General features: G+C 35.3%; 1 protein-coding gene across 10 annotated transcripts in view; it reads right to left on the bottom strand.

Moving 5' to 3' along the window:
- Positions 1-22,334, bottom strand: part of RYR2 (ryanodine receptor 2) — a 386,098-nt gene that overhangs the window by 182,531 nt on the left and 181,233 nt on the right. For all 10 annotated transcript variants that reach the window (XM_039706867.1, XM_039706870.1, XM_039706871.1 and 7 more), the window contains 7 exons: positions 17,973-18,047; positions 14,816-14,972; positions 8,623-8,787; positions 7,476-7,597; positions 5,343-5,526; positions 4,516-4,651; positions 1,850-1,945 (listed from right to left, as the gene is read on the bottom strand). In XM_039706867.1, the coding sequence (XP_039562801.1) occupies positions 1,850-1,945; positions 4,516-4,651; positions 5,343-5,526; positions 7,476-7,597; positions 8,623-8,787; positions 14,816-14,972; positions 17,973-18,047 (935 nt within the window). The remainder of the gene's footprint in view (positions 1-1,849; positions 1,946-4,515; positions 4,652-5,342; positions 5,527-7,475; positions 7,598-8,622; positions 8,788-14,815; positions 14,973-17,972; positions 18,048-22,334) is intronic.

The raw sequence follows: 22,334 nt of genomic DNA, 5'->3' as shown, positions 1-22,334 counted from the left end.
ACACAAATTATGTTCAGTTATGACATGTGTTTAGTTAGGATCACTAACCCCAGTGTACAAGCTGCAATGACAGGATGATCTGCAAACCTCTAACTAGCCGCCCGTGCTGGAAGCAGCCATCTGTCTGAGTCAACAGCTGAGAACTAACGCAGTGATACAGGCAAAGACCCTCATGTTCCTGTTGCTTTATCTTTTGAGCTGCTCAAGCATTCAGAGCATAAACATACCAGGCTGAAGAAGATTGGGTGCATGCCAGGAGTAGGAAGCAATCCTGCAGTGAAACAGGTCCCCTGCCCTAAGGCCACAGATCTGCAACTAAAACGTGGAACAAAACTCTGCAAAAGTACTTCCATAAACATTGCTGTCTGGAGGGGCTTACTTGGGCAAATGCTTCACAGTTTCTATACCAGACTCAGCCCCAAGAATAACTGACTTTTAAACTCTCTCCTTGCCCCAAGAGTTGACAGAGGGAAAAACCTGCAAGAGGAGAAGCATCAGTGTGTAACTGCTTTTTGCAAGTGCAATGAACCACCACAGTTCTTGTCAATCAGCTAGTGAATGCCACGCCAGTTTCCCCTCAGCTCTGAGAGGGAGATCACTCCTGCCACTGACATTTGACAATATGTTCCCATGTTGTTGGTCAGTTCACCTCAGGAACAGATTTATGGCAAATAAACAAAATGCCCATGAATGTTTAATGACAAAGCTGAGGGGAACACAAACACCTCGTTTACTACAGGACACATCTGTTCTCACGACTGCTGCTGGTCCATTGGATATAACCAGAGTAGGAAATGTATTAATATATGCCAATGGTGACCTGCACTGAGACAACTCCTGGAACTACATGGAATACTAAGCAACAGCAGGGTATTTTTCATTTATTAATGCCACTGTAAAAGGCTGTGCTATGCCTATGACTTTATTTTATGTTTACCATTTTCTAATATAAATCAAAAAACTTTTGCAATGGGGCACATACTTCCTTCTTGGCCTTAATATTTCAAAGATTCCTAAAAATTGTACGAGGAATGCAATTTAAGTTCCTGAGGACAACTCTTTAATCAATCATTGTTTCTTCCAGTTCATGAAACAACACATGACACTAAACAAAGAAGATGATGGGGATAAGTTACAAATATGTAACTGAAGAGGTATGTAACACTGTTATTTTAACTATATTTCCCACTGGTTTGACTACAAATCTTCCTGGCCTTTGAACTTACTCTAGTATTATTGCAAACAAGAAGTCTTGAAAGGGTCTTAAGAGGCTACCTTCCAAACAAATTGTAAAAAGTACTATATTTAAAGCAAAACAGACTCAACTGCTACTGAAAAACATTTCTTGTTAATTTTATACAGAAATTTGCACCTCAGGAGCAAAAGAGGTGATTCAAAAGGAAATGTATAAGTATTATGTAGGTAAACACTGTTAGGCAGAACAAATTATATCTATTCCATATGATTTCTGTTATCTTTAGCTTGATGCAAATCCTGAAAAACAAGCAGACTTACAAAGAAAAGGGAGGATACTAGAATTAGAAAACAACTTAATACAACTTACACTATTGAACAGCTATTTTATCAAAAGCTTTGTTTTTCTGAAATAAAAAGTAATACTACATCCAGTTGGTCAAGGAAAAGGCAAGACTGCTAGAACTTAAAGTAGCAAAGTGGAAGCATTCAAAGTAGAAGTACAACTAAAACAGTTGTACAAATATAAATCTCACTATATTAACATAATTTACTGTCTCATAATAAATTCATTATAATTAGGCTGAACAAGTATTTTAACTTCAAAAAATTTAGAACTGGTCAAATAAGGAAGTTAAAATACTAAAAAGCATACCAGAAGAGGCTTCCAGTCTTTCTAATCTGCTGATCAGCCAGTCAAGGGATCCAGAAAATTGAGCACAGTTTTTACGATTTCCTCGAATTAGAGCCGCTATTGGGGAAAGAGAGAGTGAGAGAGAGAAACTGAATCACAGTTACAAGTGCATTTAAATGTTAAAAATTCCTGTCTTCTCTTGTCAGAAAGGATCCAATAAGACAGAGTCTTAACCTTTAATTGTTGATGTTCTAGATTTAAAATTAAATAATACAAATGACAGAATTCAGTATAAGAAATACCTTTGCTATCAAGTCGACCTTTAGGGAATTTAGATTTTGGCTCTACAATCATCTCAATAATCCATACAAAATGCACTACATAAAGAAGCCCCTACTTACACCACAGAAATCAGCTGGTATTATAGAAACAAGTTTCTGTTAAACAGTATTCTTGTAATAACAGACAGAAAATATTGCAAAAGAAGAGCGTGAAGCCAACAATATAGGTGATGAATGCAAATTATTTTCTGTTACAATGCACTTGTTCAAGAGTAATAGGAAGTAAAACAAGATACATGTCTAGGAACTGCTTGCTATACTTTTGACAAGGTTGTAGGGACGAAGTAACAGCTTTGAATCTGTTTCACCCTCATGCTTTAAGATGAAGATTGAAGTAGACTGAATCATGCACTGACATGGTGGGTACAACTGAACTGAAATCTCCCTGAACGCTGCAGGCACCCACAAGCTTGCCCTGTCCTGGATTATGTGCAGGTATGTGCACACACACAGGCTCCCAGAGAAGCCTCTGCTCTACTCCAAGAAAGGACTGAGGCACAGAGATTTCTGTTTGGTGTGTGGAACAGTACAAACCAGTTTTCTTAAGATTTTTTTTTCCAGTTCCACCAACAAATTATTTCAACTTGAAGTTTCTGTGATTATTTCCAGCAGCAGAGACTGTTGCTAAGAAGCAATGGCCTCTTAAAATCTATGTTAAAATATATACAAACTCCCTGTAGTATATTTTACTATGTTTTTATGCTGCTGTATTTATAAAACGCTAAACTTAGAGACTTACAACATATATATGACATTAAACTATCTGCAAAGAGGAAGAGCAATGAGTAATCCTGACCACAGTTATTTGAAAAATACTCCGGAATCAAAAGAAGGGGAACACCTTGTTAAGACACACAGACCAGAACTAAGGAACACCTGTATCTGACTGTGACTTTTTTATTGGTTATAGGCAAGCCACACAACCTCACTGTGCTTCAGGTAGGAACATAAATTGAAGGCAGAACAGTTCAGTGCTTAACACGTCACTAAATTTAACTTCATTAACAGTAATGAGACACAGATGGTTTCATAAATGCTGCTCAGCACAAGTTTGTGAAAGGTCAGTATTCACTGGATAAAGCTGTGCATTAAATGAGGCACACAGACACTTTAAACTGCAAACAAAAAATAACATCCTACAGTTGCTTTTCTTATTGCCTATTACTCTGAACAAGACTGACTTTCAGTTTTAAAGAAATAGAAACCATGATGTGGTCAGTCAGACATTAACATCACATCACTGCATATACTCCTGCATGTTCTTTTGTAATGCAAAAGGATCTAGTACAAGTTCACAGTGAATGTATGTATTTGAAATAGAAAATAGACAGATGCTTTAGTAGACATATGTCAATTATTTCAAACTGAAAGACAGTAGACTTTGATTGAATATAAGGAAGTATCTTTTTACCATCAGGATGGATGGACTAGATGATCTTTAGAGCTCTCTTATGAGCCAAACCATTCTAAGATTATACGATTTTTATATGCAATAGTATTCAGCCTCGGCATCTATAAATGCCTTCATTCTCATCACAGTGAAATACAACACAACGTCAATGACATGACAAAAGACATGAATTCTGGCATTACAGTTTACTTTTATTTATGTGCAGACTCAAAAAACAAAGTACTGTTTGCTGAAGCAAGACTGAGCAAGCAATATCCATTTGTCATCCATGTAATTACTGCAGAGATCCAGCATTATTCAGAACAGAGCAATGTGCAAATTCATCATAGCCAGATCAAAGCCAAGCTTCCTGAGCATTAGATGCCAGAAGATAATGCAGTTAGAGAAGTAACATCCAAGGGCAGGAGGGGCACAAAGACTGGGAAGTCAAAAAAAGCTGTTTGCTCTCATCACTACAAGTCCATGGAAGCAATAGTTTGTACAAAACAGGCAGACTCCTCATAAGGAATTTTCTAGCCTTGCCAATTGGAAATCAAGCCACTACTTCCTACAGTCTGCCCTGTGCTGAATGCAACAACACATAAACTAAATTGTAACAAAAAAATTGAACTCTACCCTACATCTACAAATAACCAAACCATAGAATTTTAGACTCCATCATCTACCGGCTATACCCCAAAAGGTCATTATTTGATTTCATGGAGATGCTAACTCTCTGGACCTAGTTTGGATACTTTAAAATGTTTGTAATTCCTGACATGACTTCATTTACTGATTATTAATACATAAAATAACTACAAATGCAAAAATCTTACTTAATTTGTATTCTAAATTTCTAGACAGTGGAAATTATTCTGTGCTACATCAGTTATTTAATTCTTTATTCTTCACTATTTTGAGCTAAAACTATCCAAGTAATCCATAATATGTCTTACCTAGTAATTCATACAAAGAATTCAGAATAGATTTCCATGCCTCTCCAGCTTCCTTCCCAGCTACATCTGCAAAGTGAGCTGCACTGCTGTATACATTCAAGCGATCAATACATTCAAGAACAAGGTTGATCATACCCTAAAAATAAAAAAGCTTACATTGTCAGAGGGAAAAAGGAGTTTTAGATGCAAACACAAAAGATTTTCAAAAATCTAAGAAAACAAAACATGAAAGACCAGATATACAAAACATAAGAGTATGTGTCAAACAGGCAATCCCAACAGAAAATTTTCAACAGAAATCCCAACAGAAAATTTGATGGAGGTAATATACATCTGCCACTTAGGATGGTCAAATTAAAACAAAAATAAACAGTATTAATGACATAATTTTAGGCAAGATTTTAATCAGGAGGACATTTAGGCATCTGACAAAGTCTATGCAACTATTATTACCAGAAAAACAACACACAATATTAAACAAAATGCTTTAAAGAATGCTTAGTAAACCAAAACATCCTTCTACATCAAGAGATTATGACAGAAAAAATTGATTCACACATAAGTAGAAAATTGTGGGTAGAGTTCAAGGCACAAGGTCATCTAATTTTATCATAAAGGGAAAAAGAAGGCCATAAATGTATTTCTTCAAATAGGCAGGAAAAACAGCAGATCTAGAGATTTCGAATGTATCAAATGCTAATATAGTTTGACTCTTATAAAAAAACCCCACTCTAAGCACCCGTATTACACATCAACACTATAGAGACTGTGAAAGAACACTTGCAGACAACATAATGGAAAATCAAAAGTAAAAGTGAGAGAAGTACCTCTTCTTGGAAGAGGTTCTGGCGATTCTTCAGTGCTCGGAGCCTGTTTTGTTTGTTTTCATGCTCCAAATGTTCATCAGGGGGGTGAAAGTAGCCAATCAAGTCCTGAAGGCTCAGACTGACTGACTCAATAGGCAAATCAATGGTGGAAGACTTCACTTTCTTGCTGAGAGCATCAAGGCCCCTGCAAGAAGATGCAAATTCTCCTGAGAATTGAAAATTATTTTATCATTCAAACTCCTTCTTTAAAAGTAAAGATTGTTTAGATGCCAAAGCTCATTTTCTGACAGCAGCTTGTCAAAAATTCTTCATATCTGTCCATTCTTCATTTAACAACCTACCCCTTCCTTCCCAAACAAAATGAAAAAGCATGAAAAATGTTATTTCAGGTAATATTTTTTCAAATCAGAAAACCACATTTTAATATTGTACCTATGGTTGCAGCAGTTTCAGAGGCAGAGCAAAAGATGAAGAGAAGTTTGTAAACCAGTACAAACCATCATGCAACTGGAATGGACACAAGTTAAAGAGACCAGTCCTGCGGTGCTGTGGAGGGTCCAGACTGTCCATGGAGACTCTCAAACACATTTCTAACCTGTTCTTAAGGCCTTTTCAGTGTGGAAAGATGCATCATTTCTACACATTCTGTCTTAGCACTTCATTAGCCTTTTTTGTTTCCCTGATATCCAATTCAAGCTTGGCCTTGCTGACGTCTATGAACATTCTCTCTTAGAAGAAGAGGGCTGATTCTTCTCATCCACATTACACCTGCCCCTGGCTCAACTGAACCCCTTTGCAAATAATACAAAGCTTCAAAGGATTACTACAAAAGTTACCTTTAAAACTTAATTTTTATCATGAGCATGCTATCCAAAACACAATTTTTCTACTGACTTTGTGAGAAAGCACTGGAGCATACACATAAAAGAATAATTTTCATCCTCTTCAATTCAGCTTTTTCTTTTTGAAGTAACTGCCTGCCAAAACTAAACTGCTAAACACTGCCTTGGACTCCCTGTGCACTCCACAAAAATCTCCACTGTAATTTAGCAATACCTTGATTTGTGAAACCTTATCATTAAATTGCCTTTCTCTATCTTTATCTTTTAGGGCATTCGTAGAAACTTCTATGATGGTATATTATTTACAAAGTGACCCATGGCTTATATTTCCTTTGTATTTCAAATGCCATACCGCAGACAATTCTCTTGATGGTGATTTTGTCCTTTTTTTTTAAGTACCTTGCTATATGCTTTTCAAAAAATTAATATCTCTGTGTCTTTGTCGGTGCCCTTATTTAGGACATGGTTACTTCAGCTCACCATCTCCTACATTGTGTTTTATTTGTGGCAAATGAGTTTTTAGGAAATTTTTATCATTCCAGAGAGCCTTACTGCATATCATTTTTCTAATGCAAGCTACACTGATGAAAGGGCCTTTCATCAATTACTGAAATCACAAGCATTTGAGAATTAGCATTTTATCAGCATTAGTTAGGAATATAAAAATAAACGCAAATTGCATACATCTGACAGGATTTTTAAATGGCTAATCACTATAAAATATAATACAACATTTTTCATGTTTCAAAATATTAAAAAAACAAGTAGCATTACAAAGGAACAAATAAGCAAAGTGTAATGTCCTGGTAGAAAGAAGGTATCATTTAAAATAAAACTTCTCCTTGATACTGTGAATTTCTTCAGTATATTTGTGGGTTTTACCGATCTGTAGTTACACAGTTATCTCATTCTTCCAGGTTTTTCCAGGAAGATCACCTTTAAAAACCATACTTAGAAAAGAAAAAGCTAATTTATGCACCACATGACTTAAAGCAAATTTTGGCAGGGAAAAATCTCTTTATGGTTTGTTTGTATTTTCAGTATGTCTGTGCATTTAAATCAAGATTGAGCAATAAATTAATTTTAGAAGATAGAGAAAAAAAATTGACCAGTATCTGTCAAGGTACTTACTTATCTGCTGATAACACAAAGAATTGACATAAAGTCCAGTTTGAGAAGCATTGATCTATTTTTTCTGAAGGATATATTGTTCCCTGTTGTGAAAATGGCAACTTTGAAAAAAAAACTGGATAGAAAAAAAAGTGAAGAACAGATAATTTTAAAAACACACCTTATGAACCTGTTGAAAAGGAAGACTGTACTACGGATGACACGTGCAGTACGGGATTCTTCATTCTGAGATCTGGACAGTGTTAAACCATCATCCATGTGCCCTTCATGGTGCATTATTGCCTGAAAACAAAATCAAGAAGCAGTCACTGCAAAATGAGACATTAAATAAGAAGTTTGAAAACATACATAGGAAGGCAGACTAGGAAATTATGAGGTCACATACAAAAAACCCCAATTATATTAAAAACAGGTAATTCCATGGTTTAGTTTCTTATGTCCAAGGATGGACCTGTACTGAGCCAGCAGGTTCAGTGCCATAATAATCTCGAAGTTACAGCTTTTGAAAGAACATGCTTTATTAAAAAAAACTAGGGGTTTTGTTTGCTCTGACTTTGTCAACATTAAATGTACTTCCCCTACAGAGCACCAAATCCTTAAAGCAGAAAAGGTCATAACGGGTATTCTTTACTGGTCCTCATTTCTAAGGGTGCCACTGGTTTTTCTGACCATGCTTTGAGTCATTTCCAATAACTTACAATTTTTAATGTCTAGTTATCATGGCTCTAATGGATTGAATGGCTCAATCCAATCCACTAAATATTTTAAACCTCTGCTCTGTGTAGTTCTGCTATCTAAAATAGTCATGGAAAATACTACAGTGTTAAGTTGCAAAAGAATCTTTTCCCTACTTTATGATGCTGAGCTAGCATTGAGCTTGGCTGTGATTATTCTACAAAGAAAGAAATCTCTCAGGACTCAAGACCTGAACATTCTAGACCAAAAGGTAATACACTTACAATGTGGAAAAAAATGCTTTGAACTAAAAGCCTCCTCAATCCAAACTACACTGAAGAAAGGAAACCTCCTTCAGTTTGAAATCAAATATATCCAGATTTATCAATATTTGTGAGATAATGTCTACAGGATAACACACAGACTTTGTCAGGTCTCCAGTTTGAGAATTCAGTACGCCACTTAACTTTTCACTATGTGACTGAAAAACCCCAATCTTTCATCTGGAAAGCATACTTAAAATACTTGAAATGCAGAAAGTACCTGGCTCACATAGCTCCCTTCATACCCCAGCCCCCCAGCCCTCACCCACCCTATGAGTGAATGAAATGCATTCCTGTTTACAGCCTTACCTTTCGCTGCAGAGAACCCATCCTTACAGACTTTGCATCAGCAGACTGGTACGTGAGCCACAAGCCTGTATCTACATGTTGTATGAAGCACATTGAATCCCCATACTTTATTTCAGGTGCTCCCATTCCATCCACCTCCTTTCTTGTCCCTATGTCCAACTTTTCCTGAAGAACAAAAAAATGTATACATGAAAAATAAGCAATGTGCTAATATTTGCATGAAAAATTAAATATTAGGAAATTATCCAGAACAGCACGTGAAAGAATATTTGAAATCCTTCTTTAAGGATATTACTAAGAAAATGAGAAACTGTAACTTTTAGTTAAAGACAAAGAAATCCCGTCCATGAAAAAACTTAAGACTGTTAAACTTGAAAGGCTGCACAGGAAAGAACGAGGATCATATTGCCAGTACATGTCAATATTGAAACATAAGAGCTTACAAAACAACCTGAGATATACTGACTCTCCTAGCTAAATGAGGCTATAACCTCCACAAGTTTCTTCTTGAGCATTTGGGGGTTTTTTCTAGCCTGGAAAAGATGAGCTCCATCCAACAATCACTGAGAGATGGCCTTTAACTTGTTACTGACAAACAATGGGCTCACTACTTCTTGAAGAAAACAATCCATTTCTGCATGATTGACCCGCAAACTATTAATGGCATGACAGCATGTCATTCCAGCTGGTGTCCTGTAGAGACAGAAGTTGTTTCAGGAGAGGAAATGTTGTATCCCAAAGAATACTAGAGATTGTGACTAATTTGAGGTGTTTCCCCAATACTTAGTTCTTTTAAACAAAAACTACTTCAGAACAGACTTGTATGTACAAACAGCCCAAGCATCCCACTCCCTGGCAGATCATCCATTTAATCTCTCCAAAAACATAAGGTTCAACTGACCGATACACCTATCTGGCTGTACATTCTGTATGCAAAATGACCCCCTCAACCAGGTACAGCTTCAACATTAGGGGCTTCTCCTGATCAGCAGGAGATATCAAGCATCTTCCTGCAGCTACGCAGGAGTCATGTCACAAATAGTGTGACAAAAACGACTTCTTGTTCTACCTGTCTGCCATCAGGAAAGATCAGAAGAATGATTACTTCATACATTCGTGCCCTGACAACACGGGAAGACAGTTTCACATAAAACTTGAGAAAGACTGGCACATGTACACAAACAGACAACAACCTCTAACTTATTAAAGGTTTCTTTAAAGCATTTTTTAAGTAAAGGGAAATGGCCTGTAACAAGATTTTTCAGCCTATCGTCATGAATGCATTTTGAACCATTTGAAAAAAAAAGTAAAAAGCATGGAGGTGAAATTTTTATGATTCCTTTTCATAATATTAAATTTTCAGATATAATATATTCATCAATTCAATTTGTTTTCTGATTATTTCTGGACACAGATGTTAATTTCACTACCTCGTAAAATACCTTCAACACTTCTTAAGTGCTGAAATTCTTATTAAAATCTTGTCCATTGATACATTGTAGTAACTGATTTATTATTAATCTGATGTCAATTAAAGTTATTGCATGCCTCTATTTCCTATTAACCTATTATTTTCTAATATAATTTCTCTAAATGTTGTATTCAATGCTTTCAAAAGCTAGCACAAATAACCTGAATGTAGTAACAGTTGGAAATTGAAAAGCTACTTATGACATTGCAAACAAATGATGATCCAGAAAAAAAATAAATTAGATCCTGATTTCAAGCTCCAGGTTTTTTGAATTCTCTTTATAACTAGAAGATACTGTGAACACAGACTGTGCTTCCACATTTTAAGATTTTCTTTTTTCAGGTCTCACAATTAATTTCTTAAGACGTGAATACAAGAATTAACAAATTTTCTCATAAAGCACTGTAAATAACATGAGGGATTATTCATTTAACATATTTTTGCATTCTTTGTTAAAAATCTACTGTCTGTAACAGAAAGTGAAGGGGTTTGATACTGAAATCTTCATTCCAATTAGAATTAAATTTACTTGGCATAAAAATTGCAGTGTCAACAATTTGTCAAAGAATATTTCTGTTCTCACTGATGTAAGTATACTAACATCTCTGCATGTGTGTTTAAAGCCCAGATTGAAATCAATCCCATTAAACTGAGCTCTGCAAAATAAATATAATAGCCAGGAAAGCTATTATATAGTGTCAAAGTTGAATTACACATAGGAGAGAAACAAGAGACTAGAGGATGGTGTGGGGGCAGCAGGCATTACACCATTCATTTGAGAGCTTCAAGATATTGAGCTTTTTGTGGGAGTGAACAGGAACCACAAATTGTTTATAAAGGGGAAGATTTGAATGGAGTGCTCAGTTCACATCAATAAATAGCAGGTAGCTGAAAAAGTACATACAGTGAATCAATCTCATTAGCTACAGTACAGTAGCTCATCAGTGAAAATGAGGATCTGAAAAATATCAGAAATCAGCACGTTACTAATTAGTAATGGTGCATGGGCACAGACATTGCATGGTGCAAGTTTCCAGCCACACTCTTACCACATATGTAACCTGTCATTACCAAACCATCTGCTAAATCTTCCTACACCAATTTTACAAAGAATACCTTCAGTTTTATTTGTAATCTAGACCCATTCTCAGATGCTAGCCTTGTCTAAACAAGGATCAAAAATCTTCATTTATTACACTGGACCAAAAAGCAACAAATGGATTTTGCAACAGTCTGTAAACTATCTCAGAAATGCAAAACAAGAATGCATTGGAAATGAACAGGCTTACTGAACAGTAGGCCAGATTTTCTCCAGAAGGCTGTTCTCTTTATAAACCGTGTTTATTCCACACATACAAGAGCACAAGCCAATCTTCCCACTTCTATCTGGGGCTAAATGAACAAAATTTTTAAAAAATTATTTCATTCTAATGTTGAAAAATTATTCTATGAAGCCTCACCTTAACCATTATTTCTGCCTAATGTTTCTGTTCAATTCCTTATAACATTCCAAAATGGATTGCCTTGATTAAGGATTGTCTTTTCAACTTCACCTCTTGTCATCTGACCTAACCCATACTCTCTGTGGTACATTTTCAGGACTGATATTTTAAGACCTCACCAACTGCAAGAAGCTTATTTATGGCTGCTTTTCAAATTAATATAGTTTCCATTAAATTTTAGAAGAAAAAAGAAGAAAGAAAAAGCTGAAGACATAAAAATACAAACCATAAAATTTTATTAAAATTGATGTGTTCCTGTCCACTGGAAAAGACTATGGACATGAAAAGCAGACCTGGTACAGAATGTACAAACATTACTAAATTGGTAAAATTACCTTATTTCAGTGGAGTAGTGATATTAAAACAATGTTCTTTATCAAAAAGAATCAATATTGAGTAAATGGAAGAGAAAAAAAAATCCACAAAACTTGATCTCTACAACCATAAGTCTATTAAAAAAATAAACTGTAGATGTCTGCGGACATCCTGTGCTGAATGATGGAAAAAAATATTTAAAAAAAAAAGAAAAAATAATTTTCTGAACTTCAGATTCTTGAAAGGCTAATATATTTTGCATTTGATGATAATTATTAGGATAGTATATGATAACCAGAGAACAAAGCAAAATTAAGTGACTGTTAATTAAGCTCCCTTATCTTCTGGGTGCTGTTTGGCAACACTGTGATATTTTCAGGATTTCACAAAAAATAAATAAAACCAAACAAATAAAACCTTTTAGCTTTCTAGTTCTCTTCTGGGCTGTTTTTAAAATGAAGTACTGGCAAGGTAATATGTTTAAGATTATGAGCCCTTGCAAATAATAGGGTATAAAAAATAAATGTTGAGCCACTATACTTGCATGTGAATCTTCAGGTTTGTAGGTGACACATTTTCAGCAGTATCTCTGCAAAGATGAAAGCTAGTTTTCATACAGAAATTGAAGTTGTCTACTCACATGCTTGAAGGAACTGATCCCTTAACACCTTCCTCTCCCTTGTTTGTTTTTGCCTATTTTAAGCTAACTTACTATTGTGCAACACATGGGAGATTCACAATTCTTCCCACTTCTTTCCAGCTACTGCAAGGAAGAATTATGACTGTGGCAAGAAAAGGGATGAAATTTCAATAAGAAAGACCCAGCCACTTGAAACACCCACAGGTTTTTATGCTCTGTACTCAATAAATAAGATTAAGGGCTCCCTCTTATCCATCAGTAATTTAGGGTGCTGAGTGAATACAACAATATAAATGAAAGTTTGAATGGTTTGTTCAAACATACTCAGAGGAAAAGAGACCCCAAATCCGCATACCTTCTTTACAGAAGCCTTTCTTGCACTCCTATAATTTGAAATATTTTTTTTAATGCTCCTGCCCAGAGAGGGAAGGCACCTAAAAATTTTTAATGCTACTAGCCTAATAAAGTGAAACATGACACTCCTATAACAAGTCCAGAGCAGGAGACTGAATCACAGAATGGGTCAGGTTGGAAAGCACCACACTGAGTCATCTGGTCCAACTTCTCTGCTTAAGCAAGGTCATTCTAGGGCACATGACACAGAAATGCATCCAGACTCAATTCATCTTCAGCAAAACATTTACTCTACCTCCTCTGTGGTAGATCTATATTTCCCTCCAGCTAAATCATTTGTTAAAATTAATTTTTATATCCACTACATTTACATCAAATATGATCTTCCAGATTTCCAATTTCTTTGAAAATACGTATTTAAACAGCAATAAGATTATATTTGTCTTTTGCTGATTAGCTTATATGCCCCTCTTAAAATTCTCTCATTACTTCAAAAATTTATTACCATAACAAGTTTCTACCTTCCCCAAAGCTTTTGTCTCTGCTCAGCTCAGCATAGGATAGGTTTGGCCACTAAAAACAAAATAAATGTTAACTTTTCATTTTGAGAATGGCAGAACAAAACCATTTCAAAATATAAAATCTCAAAATAATTTCAAATGAGACTTCCAAATTAAGGCTGGGAAAAAAGAATAAAAAGAAGAAATTTAAATACAGCATCACCTAGCTCTCCAAAGCACATGTGCATGTGCTACATAGAAAATAGAGATGAACCACCTTATCCATATCAACAGGTGACATTCTTTATTGCTAAAAATTCTTGCCTTTGAGTATTTTTTGGACTAAATAAACCATGTAACAGTAGAGCACAGTACATTGTTCCACTCTTTTTGAAGCAATCCCTGCTGACAACCCATCGTAAAAATCAGTGAGTGAATTATTCTACCCCTCTTGTTTTCAAGTGTTGAAATCTATAGTAGCTGCAACAGAAAATTCCCAATATGCTTGCACTGCATTGTCCTAAAATATTTAAGCATTTCTATGATTTTCTAATTGGTTTCAAAAAAGACAGATTGTCTGAGTCTCAAAACCATCACCTGAACTACAGGTTCATTGTTATCAAATTGCAAAAGGCAATTTACCTGCTTTTGGGTATCTTTTCTTATCTTCCCAAGCAGGCAAATAATTAAAACATATATATAAATTAGACGGTACAGAGAAGTTATTGAATAATTCTGTTTACTGTTACTTTGTATTTTGGAAGACAGTTTTTACAATAACAAAATTATTGTTGGAAAATTTTCAGACAAAATGCTACAGATGAAAAGTATGAGAAATAAAGGGTATTTAAGAATTTATCAGAGTATTATTTACCCACAACAAAAGTACTGGTTTATACTCAAAATGCTTATTGAAGCTCTCAAAATGAAAAGTCAAACTCTGGTAATGTCATATTAGACTACAGTCAAGTATCAGCTGAGAGAAAACCTGAATTTGCATTTAATTTCAGTAACTCACAAAATGATAAAATTTTCCTATGTCAGACAGCAGATATAAGCAAGGGAAGCAGCAGAGAAGTTAATCAGAACAACAAATGAGAAATGAGTATACTACTCAAATGTGGAAAAGCAGTACAGAAAAACCCCAACCCAACCAATGAAACAACAAAAAAGCAACATACTAACAAGAAACAAAGAAACCCACAAACAGACAGCCAGGTAACAATACATAAAGAATGTATGGTAGAAGAAGCTTTCTAGTTATTGACTATACTGCATTTTGGATTTTTTTTAAATCAGTTTTTAAAATTTTAATAATTAAATCAATCACAACAAACAAAGTATCTTAATCTTGCTTTCTAAAGAGACTAGAATTATTACTAGTAATATTAATGCTGCACTGATTCCATACCTTGGAAGACCGAAAACAGAATGCTGTAGATTTTACATCTGCCTTCTCTTTTTCTGTAAGAAGAAGACTCTTGTCATCCAGGAGACTTAAATATTTTCCTGTTGTTATATGTCTTAGCCTGAATGGCTGTCCCCATCTAATGTGGCTTCCGCTCCACCTAAGAGAGTCCATTAAAAAGAACTTATTATTTTTTTTAACTACTGGCAATAATATTTTAAAGTAAAATATATTGCCAACTAGTTGCTACAAAACATAAAATTCCCATGTTGGATTATCAGCAAGAAAGTGGCTACTTTATGGTTATCCCAAATAAAACCATTCTAATAAATAATCTTAAGGTCTTCTTTTGCACAAGCTGTCTTTGTTCAGACTGAATTCCTCTTGAGAGAAGGTACAGACCGCCTACAGAAAAGGAGGCTTATGCCGTACACAAAGAGTTTAGATCTGCCAGTTCCCTCTCCAACAGTTCATCTACCAGCAGCTGCCATTCTCTCTCCCAGAGATCTTTTAGCAGTCAGCAGATTTTAAGCACATTTTAAATGTTGTGCAAAAATTAAATGCCTAAAAAAAAACCTAGAAAACTTCCTAAAATAAATATAAAAATTTATTAAGCAAAAAATAGCCCAGATTTTTCATATTCTATAGAAGGAAGAAAGGCAAAGCTTATCTAAGCTCTCCAAAAATTGTTCACCTAAAAGTACAGGTCACAGTTTTCCAACTTCTTGCCATAAAATGAAAATTCAGCCCTACTGCTCTTCCTATTTAATTCCTGAACTTGTGTAGGGGTTACTAAGGAGTATGAAAGCCTTCACAAAGGCTTTTCAGATTGGAAAATTGTCACAACTTTTTCTAGTCTTCACAGAATTTTCTTCAGTTCTATATCTGCAAAAGTTTGCACTTCAGATGTATGTGAATGCTGCATTTTGGAGAGGAAATAATGTATTTATTCTGTATATGTATTATGTGTATGTTTTTTTATATATGCACATGAAACTCTGAAATTCCATTAAGTTAGCACTTACACAGGTTTAAGTTAAAGTCATTTTCATTTTCCCTGATACACATGCAGCAGGTTAAAGGACTTACCTATTTAACACAAACATCCACTAGTTTAAATGTGTCTTTGGTAGAGTTGGCCATACTGGGTGCAAAGTATGCAAAATCAATTTGGCAAACATTTTCAAAGTGCATTTTTTAAAATGCTTCTTTTTTGTAACAGGGTTTTTTACACTTCAGTGATTAAACTTCTAAACCTTTTTAGCTATTGGTTTTAAAGGGAACAGAAAAATATAAAGGTTTTCACCCTCAACTATTTTTTTTAAATCTAGGGTCTCTTCTTTTTAAATTGAGAGAGCTTTGGGGTAGAAGGAAATAGGGAAGCTTTATATCTTAGAAACATATTTATCTTTTTCTGTCTTCAGCACAGCAAAGTCCATATACTCCACAAAAGGACATCTGAGTCCAGTGTTCTAGCATAACTTCTGTTTCTCTAGTCAGTGAAATGTCAGGTCATCAATCTCAGCTATTGTGTTGCCAAGTCTGGTAAATTACATCGGTTCTGCACCTTTTATATTACAGGTCATGCTGGGGAGCTGCCTCTTCTCTTGTCTGATTCAATTTTCTTTTGGTCCCAATAGCTACAGACCACAAGAAAAAAAAAAAAGGTAGCATAATTGAGCCATGCTTCTAGTTCATGCCTGCAGGATAGGAAAAATACCAATTCATGTGCACTTACAAAAAAAAAAAAAAGCCTTTTAAGCAGGAAGTATCTTGTGAAGCCAATTCTAACTACTAAAAATATTTTTTGCAGTGTGTGAGCATGAACTCTGCTGCCTTTTAGGAAAGAAAGCAATGCTGAGCAATAGTATTTGTCGTCCCATGGCAGAGCATCCCAAGGGCATATGTCCATGTAGACTACCCAGGCAATTTTTATCAGAGTTCTCTACTAATGGACAGAGTTGAGAAAAAAAAATTTGTTCCTTTAGAAACGTAAAATTCACAAAGCCTTATATCTGCAGTCATTCTGGGAAGGACTAGAACTGATAGAGAACTTCAGGATGCATACACAAAGCTACAAACTGAAGCATTTGCCTGAATATTAATGGACTGCAATTCAGCACTGAACATATATAGCAATTAGAATATCATACTGGAAAATAGGTTGGTGAGGGAAGTGTAGGAGAGAGTGTTATTCTTGGGATTTTATTTGGTTCTTTTTTACCTGGTAAGAAAACCCTGTTTTTTAAGAAGAAAGATAACTACTCCCTCTGTAATAATTGTTTTGACAGTTCTTACAATTTCTTTCAGTCATGTATGTTGAAATGTTTGCTCTTCAAAATTTTGTATACAATTCCTGTCAAAGTGATATATATGATGGTCATAATAGAAACCTGTCTTTACTTGAATCCCCACATTACTCTTGTACTGCTTGTTAGGGAAGTAAATGTCATGGGGAAAGAAAAAAGCCAGAGATCCTTCACAGCTTCATTGTCATCACTGTCTCAAGGTCCATTTTAGTCTAAAGGAAAAATCTCACTGCCCAATCACTGACATTTAATGTCATCCTATTAATAAAATGCACACAGAGAAAACAGCATCATTGGAATGTAACCTTTTCATAAGCTTCTCTGATTTAATCTCTAAAGAGCAATCATTTATTCCTCACTAGAAACTTTATCATAGGCACATATCGTAATATGATTTAAATGCAGTTTTACACTTCAATTACTTTAACAAACAGGGCACAATTCCTTACTGTTACTCCAACACTTCCAATAATGCATGATTGAATTTTTTTCTTTTAAATTTTTTATTTTAAAGTCTTTCAAATGACTTAAACAAGCTGGGGGAGGAGTGTCACAAGTGACTTTTATTTTAAGGAAACCAGTCCCGGTTTTGTCATTTATGTGCTAAAAATGTAAACTGTGAATTCACTGACAGCTATAACAACTTTAAAAAATAATTAAAACACATACTCTCTGTCTCTCTAGGAACTTGTTTAGTGCTCAATTAAAGTACTATAAGGCATTTTTTAAGGATTATTTTTGTTTTACTTGTCTGGATTTATAATTATCATTTTGATTTTATAGGATTGCTCTTACTATACAAAAAGTGTCCTAGCAAATGTCCTTATTTTTCTGAGATAGATGTTACTTACGCAACTCTTAGAGTCTCTAGTCGCCAAAGGGAACGAGCATGAATGGACACAGCACCACCTTCATAATGGACAGTTCTGAAAACCAAGCAATGGCACAGACTAAGTGTTCAGCAGAAATCATGACCATATGTGTTTGCTCATTTAACCACAGCTCTCATTTTAAGATTGTCAAAACAATTGTGGCATTTGTCAGATTCAAAGGTTATTAGCTTCAAAACCCAGTCTTGTCAATTAAACTTTCATACTTGGTTATTTAAATTTTGTTTTAATTGTCCTTAGCATCCATAATTGTAACATTCATACCAACAAGGTTCATACAGCATTTGCTTAGACATTTTTCTTAGTGTTTTAAGGATAAAGCATCCAGGGGAAAAAACAGTACCAATAACCTGATTATTACAACATTTCTAGATTCTAACAAAAAACAAGTTTCAAATAATGATTAATATTTGTGAGCACTGCATGTATCTCCCAGGAAAGGTAGTGTTGTCTCAGAGCTTATACTATTAAAATAACTGCAACTTTTCACACTGAATTTTGAAGATATACTTATTTAGCACTTTATTTTAATACCATAACACCTAAGATATAACAACAACCACACTGACACAGTCTTCACACATCTCAGATGTTAACAGCTTCCTATTTACAAACTTTTAAATGCAATGACCTCTCAAGTTCCTGGATATAACCAGAAATCTAAGTATCACTAGAAAAACATCAATTAAGCCTAAAAAAGATTTTTTTTTTCTCCATTATTCTACACATAGATAAGTGATCTATACTGGATGCACATCATGTTGAAGATCTATGGTCAGCAAAAGCCCTGATCAGACAACCCTGTTTTGCTTCAAAGTAAACACCAAGGAAAATTAGCTTTGCCATTCCCAAATTTAGGGAGCCATTCTTTGGATTGTGTCCTGCCTATGTCTGTATTTCTGCCCTATGACATGGACAGAATTTAAAAGCCTAGGCCTTTCCTTTGGGAAAACACATTAAAGTCACTTAAGCACAGGAGTGATGTCACTATGCTTATCAGATTAAGCATGTCAGGGGAGACTACCAAACAATGGGCTAGTTTTAAAGATCCTGGAAGAGCTGATGTTTTGAGTAAGTGTTGTGAACTTCAGTCAAGATCAGGCACCACCAAAAACAGCCAGCAGCATAACCTAAGGGAATGTTAATAATGAAATTGTAGGCATTCCCCAATCTTTGCTAAAAGCCGTTTTTGACAACTAGAGTTTTGGAATCAAGTACAAGCTTACTAAGCTTTACCTTTCAAAGTCCTCCTGTGGATATATTACAGAAGGACTGAACGTTTAACACAGAGGAAAACCCAGCATTGAAAGAAATAGTTCAAAAACCAAAAGAAAGAAACTATGTTTCCCAGTACTGTTAAGCATACATGAAACTATATATGTGCTAAAATTCATCTTGGAATGTTTTAAAAACTATTATGGAAATAAACACTCCCAGACAGTGTGAAAAAATGAAGATGAATCATACAAGAGAAAAATTAGTCCAAACACAAAATAAATACATCTCACTACAATTACAGGATCAGAAACACTGAACATTCATGACCCAGCTATAAATAGAAACTATGGCACATGTTCCACATAGCAGGAAGTTACAGATGGATATAAATATGTACAATATTCACCCCTTGACCTTATATCTACTATTTTCCCCAAGTATTATCTCAGCCATTTGCTGCAATGGTTTGTGATCCTAGGAGCAGCTAGCAAGTATTAGCAAGTCTGTTATTTCCCCCTCACAGAAGGAAATTATATTCAAAGGCAATCTTATTTTTTATTGAAATTTAACTTTATTATTACAGTAAAATGTAATTGCTAAACAACCTTGAACTCATTTATTTCTCTGTTCAGACATTCTCTTTGCGTTTCAGGTATTTGTTCAAATTCTTCTGCAGCTAACAGACCAAGACTGGATTTACGTGGCAACATCTCAAGAATAACAGATCAGATATCACCCTGGTTGGTGGGTTTGGATTGGGAGTGGGAGAGCGTGAGTTGTTTGTTTGGGCAGTTTGGGTGGGGCTTCTTCGTTTTATTCAAATCTGAAACATTCTGATTACATGCTGGCTTATTTCATTATGAACTTCACTCACAAAAATGCATTTGGAATCCTTGCACTTGCACATTGCATAATATGAAATTAAATTTTATTCAGCAGTTTTCAAGTCATTTATTATGTGAAAAATTGGGTGGAAGCAAAGGTCTAAATTCAATAATAATGTTTCATTCTTAAGTTGGTACCTTTTTACTTTTCAGAGATTAAGCACTTCCTCACAAAGGAAACCCCAAAGCTGTCACCAGTTACTCAGTTTGACTATCCTTTTGAAGCGAGTTTTGGATTATCTATAGCTGTTGGGTCAGTATAACACTAAAGATCTAAAAAACTCCCATTTTAAACTTAAAAGAATGGCTTCTCATAGATTAAGTAGTTTACTTCTACATGGTTGTCTATCTATTATTTCTATTCTCTCTTCCTTCAAAAGGGAGCTATCAGTCTTAGAACAGTCATGTAAGATGAGAAAATGGGAAAGAGATAGAAGAAATCCTAAATAAAAACATATGACTTGTTTACTAGAGGAAATAAAAATTATTCTAGGGTTGTCTGTTAGTTTCATATGAAGGACCAGGTATGGCAGCAAGAGAGGAAGTAATGGCTAAAAGATAGTAATAGAACTTTAAAAACAAAAGCCTAAGAGGGCAGAAGCTGAGCCTCAGCAAAAGAACAAGTTACAACAATCTGGAGGAGGACTGAAAGAGAACTGGTGACTGGAGGGCTAGGGATAAAGGATCCCTACAAGGAAGCAAAAGGAGAAGCCTAAAAACTAGAATAAAGGATGAAATGGCAAGACTTTGAAAGAACAGGAAAGAAGATATGTGCTACAAAAAAAAACCCCAAAAAAACACCACAAAGCTTTAGAACAGGGTGCAAACTCTTGTGTTTTTAACTAGATACTGTCTTTGCTATAGAAAAGATGATAATGAAAAGACAAATAAAAGAATATTTTGAATAAAATATTTCTTCAATGAAGGGCGAGTCACTTTGCCTTTACCATAATAGCATGCATGCTGAACATCGTCCCAAAGCAGATGAACAAGTTATTAACCCAAACCATCTCAACAGTTTTTATTCTAAGGAACTGGAAGTTTATTTTTAGTTCTTTTTATAAAAATAAATGTAGTAAACTGCTTTGAGATTGCTCAAACCAACTTCCTGAGCACTTGCTCTATATATCATTACTTGATGGGATGCACCTCATTTCTTTTTATATATTTCTGATGACAGTCCAGTGCTGAAAAGGAAGGATGGTTCAAAACATCTGAAATTTTCCAGAAGCTGATACTAGTAGGTCTTATCAGGTACTGGTAGATCAAATTAAATATTGCATTTAATGACATGAAGTAACGCATAAAAATTCTCTATCTAGATTTACTATAGATTAACATTGACAGGATGAAAAAAAAAAAAAAAAAAAGAGAGAATACAAGAATCTATGAGTGTTAGTTTTCCTCAAAGCTTTAGATACCCTGAATCTTCAGAGCCATACCTTCATCTAGTTAATTAGCTGGTGCAATTAAGCCGTTTTTTGGGCTGACCAATGACTGTAAGTTAAATTTAAAACACCATCCTTTTTCTGACTGTGTCGTTCATCTATTTAATTCGCCTTAATCCAAACCAGAGCTGGGAGTGGACATCGCCTTTGCCTCCCTGTGTCCGGGTTGTGTGTGCAGCACCACGGACAGCGCCACAGCCCTGGCGGGACCAGGCTCTGCTCTCCGCCCTCTCCTCCAGCTTTCCAAGAGGGCATGCAGGGGCAAAAAAAAAAAAAGAGAATACAAGAATCTATGAGTGTTAATTTTCCTCAAAGCTTTGGATACCCTGAATCTTCAGAGCCATACTTTCATCTAGTTAGTTAGCTGGTGCAATTAAGCCGTTTTTTGGGCTGACCAATGACTGTAAGTTAAATTTAAAACACCATCCTTTTTCTGACTGTGTCGTTCATCTATTTAATTCGCCTTAATCCAAACCAGAGCTGGGAGTGGACATCACCTTTGCCTCCCTGTGTCCGGGTTGTGTGTGCAGCACCACGGACAGCGCCACAGCCCTGGTGGGACCGGGCTCTGCTCTCCCCGGCTCGCTCTCAGCCCTCTCCTCCAGCTTTCCAAGAGGGCATGCAGGGGCAAAGAGGCAGTAAACATCAAAAAGAAAGCTTCATATCTGAATCTATTATCTTTAATTTCAAAAATGAATTAATTACAGAGGTTTAAAATAGACTACCACGTGTCAACCCCCCTGGAGAACCATTATTGAATTTATATTCTTATT

The sequence above is a fragment of the Passer montanus genome, unplaced genomic scaffold (genome assembly GCF_014805655.1).
Source record: "Passer montanus isolate IOZ18808 unplaced genomic scaffold, ASM1480565v1 scaffold2, whole genome shotgun sequence".
NCBI classification, from domain to species: Eukaryota; Metazoa; Chordata; class Aves; order Passeriformes; family Passeridae; genus Passer; species Passer montanus.
This window is presented reverse-complemented; position numbering and strand designations above follow the sequence as displayed.